Source organism: Setaria italica, chromosome V, assembly GCF_000263155.2.
Source record: "Setaria italica strain Yugu1 chromosome V, Setaria_italica_v2.0, whole genome shotgun sequence".
Taxonomy (NCBI): domain Eukaryota; kingdom Viridiplantae; phylum Streptophyta; class Magnoliopsida; order Poales; family Poaceae; genus Setaria; species Setaria italica.
The window spans coordinates 28,052,947-28,058,898 of NC_028454.1; the positions used below are offsets into that span (position 1 = coordinate 28,052,947).

The 5,952-nt window shown below is 45.9% G+C and overlaps 1 protein-coding gene across 1 annotated transcript; it reads left to right on the plus strand.

Moving 5' to 3' along the window:
- The first annotated feature begins 5,020 nt into the window (after positions 1-5,020).
- LOC101782846 (protein DMP3) lies at positions 5,021-5,952 on the plus strand. The gene has a single exon (XM_004969064.2). It carries the CDS (start codon positions 5,070-5,072, stop codon positions 5,841-5,843), a length of 774 nt encoding a protein of 257 aa, XP_004969121.1. The 5' UTR covers positions 5,021-5,069; the 3' UTR covers positions 5,844-5,952.

Sequence of the window (5,952 nt, forward strand, 5' to 3'; positions counted from 1 at the left end):
CCTGAGAGCCGCGCAGGTGGGATCTCAAGGTCCTGGCGGAGGGGGGAAGCACCCAACCAATCAGCCCCTAGGTTTATTTCTGCGGATCAGTTCGACGTCGAACCGCTCCACGCCCATCCCTTGTTTCGCGACAGTATCCCTAGAAAAATGACGACACAGTCACACGCCAATGTTTTTTTTTAGTGGGGGCGCTCACGTTCAAACTTCAAAAAGGTGGTACAATTGGAGGCCCAAGCAAGACTTTGTGAAACACAAAGGATTCAGGCTTCTCTCAGCCCACGTCTCCCCAGATGGGTCATCAGCCCATGACGCATTTGAGCGACCCTCCTCGTTGCGTACCATCCCGACAGATTTTTTTGAGAGAGATTAAAGATATAGGGCATGTTCGCTTCAGCTTATAAGCCGGCTGAAAAGCTGAAACGACTGATTTGTTGTGAGAGGAAAATACTGTTTGGTGGCTGATAAGCCGGCTGAATAAGCTGAAGCGAACAGGCCGATAAAGCGGTTCATTAAACGGTATTGGGTGCAGCGACAAGTCCTCCGTCTCACGTCTCTACAGCTTAAAAAAACAAAAAGGAGAAAAAATGTCGTCGTCCCGCGGTCTTTCGCCCGATGAATCTGCCACCGATCTCCTGCTTCCGTCCGATTTCCCTCCACCCCTCCGACCCGTCCCTCCGCTCCTACGTCGAAAACCCCCCGATCCGTGTCCCTCCGATCCACGCAGACGACGCCTCCCAGATCATGCGCTTTCACATCGATGCCGCCATTGCCTCCGCCTCGCCAAAACCAGGCGCCGCCGTCGCCCCCCAACCAGCCGCCATCGTCTCCTCGAAACCGACGGCGCATTCCATCGCATGCATGCCACAGCCCGGTCCAATTCCAACGTCTTTTTATGTACGTGATCTACGATTCCACAGCTCCATCTCTACGATTGTTTCCGGCGGATTCCCTTCTAGGCAAGGCAGGGCCATGTCGTCGAGGTCTGCTCCAGCAAGTCATATTGAATTTTTAATGCAGCTGCTTGCAAATCTTGTGACCTTGGATGTGTAATAAGACGTGATGGCCTCTGCATATTAGGATGAAAGAGATCTTTTTTTAATCAATGTTTGTTGCCATACCTATCAATTATCGTGATGATAGTCAGAGGCCTATGCTTTACTCTCTTAATTGTACCTTACCGCAGAAGGCCACGTGATGTTGGGAGATGACACATTTAGAGCAGGAGCATGCGGAGGAGCGACGGCAGAGCACAGTCCAATCTCCAGTCCATCATTCCTGCATGATTATTTGATATCAATTTTGCGATTTTGAGTGCCAGCCTACAAGGTGTCTTGTGCGTGGAGCCATACCTGGAGATCAACATAGACATCCTCCGTGACCATTGCGATTTTGGTGATGAATCCTCTCTGCAAAGTAACAGTACTTTTGATTATCATTTGTTCTAATTTCCTAATTTGAAATTTAAGCTTTCTTACTAGCCTTCTATTCATCAGAGTCAAAAGAGTTGTAAACTAGGTGGAACGGTATGCTATGCTGTGCCCGTTCCGATGCTAGACATGTGACGACTAAAAAATAAGCTTTCGTTAGCAAGAACACATTTGAATAAGGTAGGTAGGTGACAACATATTGAATAAGCCTATATATGGCAATGTCTTATGAATGGTGAGGATAATAGTTTTTGCAATAATAGGAACTGTTAATGCAACAATAATTAGACATGGCGCAAAAGAGCAGAGTATTTTCAGCATAAAAGGGTGGCGATCTACTGTGGCTGCAGAAGATGGAGTTGAAGGTGGATGGTGCTGAGGCTATTCAGTACATGTATACACATCACAACTGTCTGCTACCTCCAACAATAGAGGTAAATGTAACCATGTTTCAGAGAGCATATCATAAACTGAATTAGAGATCACAGCACAGACTGTGCAGCTAATATGAATCTAATATCATGTAACGGCTAATTGGAGAGCATCACACATCGCACTTGCAGAGGAAGAAGGCGGAAAACTCACCGGATATCGCTGGCTTGCAACTGGATTGAAATGTTTTCAGTTCTTGCTGCCGCCAAAGCCTCCATGGACACTTGACCAAATCTGGAGGGTACCGCCTTGTCCCATCGCCAAGCCATTGTACAAGTCTACAGGATGCGATCACATATTCATGTTGCTCTTATATTTTGTATAAATATCCTTCAAATTAATTTCCTCATAATTGAGCCTTAAAAGATTGATTTGTGAAACATTGCATATGCATAGATAACATTACCATAGGATTGATATACAAGAAAACATGCCACGATCACTTAATCCTAGGAGGACAATAGTGGTGGATGCCAATCTATTAATCCTACTAGGTCAACCTAATTTTTTTGAAGTTAAGATCAGTGAATATTTTTTCAGGTCATAGTATCCTACTGAGGCAGAAGGCGTGCTTTTGGTGTGCTCAACCAATGGAGAACTATGCCATCAGATAAAGGCATCCAACATCCAGATGAAATTCATGGATTACTTAATTCTATGCTTATTTCATGAAAAGTAAAAGCTGCACTTAGGAAAAAAAGACGAAGCAAAATCACCTGAGAAGGACAGTTCCACATCTGAATTGTGCCAGCATTTCCAAGTCAGGTAACTGCCCTGGCATCGCTGCTATTGTGATCGACCTGCAATGCAAGGGTACGAGACTCTTCCACACATAAGGCAAAACATATTGTTGGATTAATAATGTACAAGAAAACAACAGATGCACAGTAGTGAGAAAAAAACATTATCCTGAGAACTCTCACAAGCCACGCAATACTACATAAAATTGTTCACTCAAATAATTTTATTTCAGAAATACAAGGCGTTAGCATATTTACCACTTAGAGTCTTCCATTTCTGTACTGGGTCCTTCAAAGCAGCATTAGCTCCTTGAAGCAATAGCAGGATAAGAAACATACGAGGATATCTTGCTCCCATTTGATTGGGAGGGGCACCCTGCATTAGGAAATAGATCAGTGAGATGTACATATGGAAGAGTTGTGCTTGAGAAGAGAATTTCAGGGGATAATTTCACAGGTATGGATGTACTCCAAATGACTGCAAGTTGCATCTGCTGAAACATCCATCTTTCTGAGTGACTCTGACAATGTATGCACTATAGTACACCTTTCTGATTACAATATCTTTGATTTTTATGTAGAAATTTTGGGCCTATTCGCTTCAGCTTATAAGCCGGCTGAAAAGCCGAAACGGCTGATTTATTGTGAGAGAAAAATACTATTTGGTGGCTGATAAGCCAGCTGAATAAGCTGAAGCGAACAGGCCCTTTGTACCAAGGCAACAGTTTAAGGTTGCTTCCTTTAATTGTTCTTTCAGAATGTACTGTTACTGTATTCTATCAAAATATGAGTATTCCTTTAGTTATAACAAATGGATGCTGCTACCTGCTATGTTCTTCTACGTGCAAAATGAGAATCAAAGATAAATTCAGTCCCACCTGTAGGAACCATTATAACTTTAGCTATGCCAAGGAAATATGCAAGCTGTACATATACACCTACAGATGTGAAACACAACTAATGAGCCTTAGTCTACCTAAGCAAATAAGCACATGTGATACAAGATGATGACAAGCCACCGAGCAATGGCAATCAAATGCAGTACATCATTAGTTGACCCACCAAGAGCCATGACAATAACCATTACATTCTGCAATTACTTCTCGGTGATAATGTCCCTTTTAGCAATCTTAAAAGATACTTCCCACCAAGGCGGCATTCCTCTAGCTTTAGAGGGTCTTCAGCAGGGGTTGAATATCTTTTGGTACACAAAGAAAAAAAGATTAAAATTAGTTAATCTATGTAAGTGAAACAAACTGATGTAAAAGAAAACATATTCGTTGCTTCAAAATAAACAGGAAAAGATTAAGATACTGCAACAGGAAAAAGATTAAGATACTGTTTGCACATGTATGGAAGGCTCAAGGCCATGGTCTAGATAGCAGATGTCATCTTATTAGCTGTGTACATATCACCATATATCTCCATAGCAATGCATAAAAATTAAAATAAAAAGGTAGAATGAGTACTTGTATATAAGAACTAGAGTTGATGAACAGATAAAAGGTGATAAACATACCTGGAAAGAAGATTCCATGTCAGAAGAATTGCCCTGAAATGACCAGTCTGCATTGAAAAATAAATTTCATCAAAACATTGACAGAATAAGAACAATTCAAAATCTCAAATATATTTAACAGATTATTGTGACATTGGTCAAGGACTCCAATACTCAATGACGCTTAGTGCCGCTATATACTTTTTTAGTAGCTAGGAAATTACTATGTGCGATGTAATGGTACTTAGCAAGTAGTTCTTGTGGTTCTGAATTTGTTCACAAGAAGGTAGCGAGAAGGAAAAAGTTTCCTATACGAATATGGAGACTCTGGAGACTCTAGAGGATCGAATGGTATGGTTCGCGTAGCAATTGATCCAGACGCAGGTGCATGTAGCACTTGCGTAGAAAGCGTTTCGTTTTCGTCTTACGCTCTTCAGCCTAGTTCTCGTCTGGTTCAGTTCAGTACATTAGGAATGAGCTGAACATCCGTTGCATGCATGCAGATCCCTCTCACTCTGCATCTGAAAAATGCCACCCAACCCCACGTTGCAGAGAAAGTATGCAGTCTCCTCACTCGTTTACGCATCAAGCATGTCGTCACTCTCAAGGGTCAACGTATCAAGTAGCACAACCACCCCCGGACACGTACGGAGTAGTACTGTACTGTATACTTGCTCCAGTTGAAATTAGTGTGGTCCCTGCACGAACTACAACTAACCTGCCTTTGACCGACAAAACATCTTCGAAAATTTGGATTTGATGTACAAAATGAAAATCTGTTTCCCTCGTAGAAAATCAGCATAACATCAATGATCAATGCCGTATCTTGCGAACTCTCTGTATCCTACTACTCCGTCCTTATAACGGCAGCTTGGTCTTGGAACTGGAAGCAATCATACCTATAACTTCCCATTAGCCACACATCCATCGAAGCCCACTTCGGTGCCCGGCTCGATCGATCTCTGGCTCACAATGGCCGCGGCCGCGAGTGTGCCGAGCGGAGGCGACGTCCGCAAACAGATAGCGCAGCCCAGCGCGGGCGCGGCGACCACCACCGGCGCGGACGTGATACGCGAGAGCTCGGCCGCGCCGAGCCCCTTGCGCGGCACCACTACGACCCCGCCTCGGCAGCTCAAGGCGCCCCCGCCGCCGCCCCCAGCAACGGCGGCGCCGGCGGCCATCGACAAGACGCTGGCGAGCGTGGCCAACCTCGCCAAGCTGCTGCCGACGGGGACGGCGCTGGCGTTCCACTCGCTGTCCCCTTCCTTCACCAACCGCGGCGCGTGCCTGCCATCCAACCGCTACCTCACCGCCGCGCTGCTCTACCTCTGCTTCCTCTCCTGCATCTTCTTCTCCTTCACCGACAGCTTCGTCGGCGGCGACGGCAAGCTCTACTACGGCCTCGCCACGGCGAAAGGGTTCCTCGTGCTCAACTACACCGGCGACAGCGGCGACGACGAGGAGGAGGACGCGGAGCGGCGGAGGCAGGTGTTCAGGAACCTCCACAGGCTCAGGATGCGGTGCGTGGACTTCGCGCACGCGGGCTTGTCGGCGGCGGTGTTCCTGACGGTGGCGTTCAGCGACCCCGCCGTGCAGAGCTGCTACTTCCCCGACGCCAGCGGCAACGTGAAGCAGGTGCTCACCAACCTGCCCCTCGGCGCCGGCTTCCTGTCCAGCATGGTGTTCCTCGTCTTCCCGACGACTCGGAAGGGGCTCGACTACACAGGTCGGTCCACAAACGCTTAGAAGGGTTTGTTCTGAAAGGGAACTTGTGAGGCCATATGCATGTATAAAGTGTACTTTCAATCCAGAATTGGTAAATGTGGAGGTGAAATAAAGAAAATACAAGCCGCAA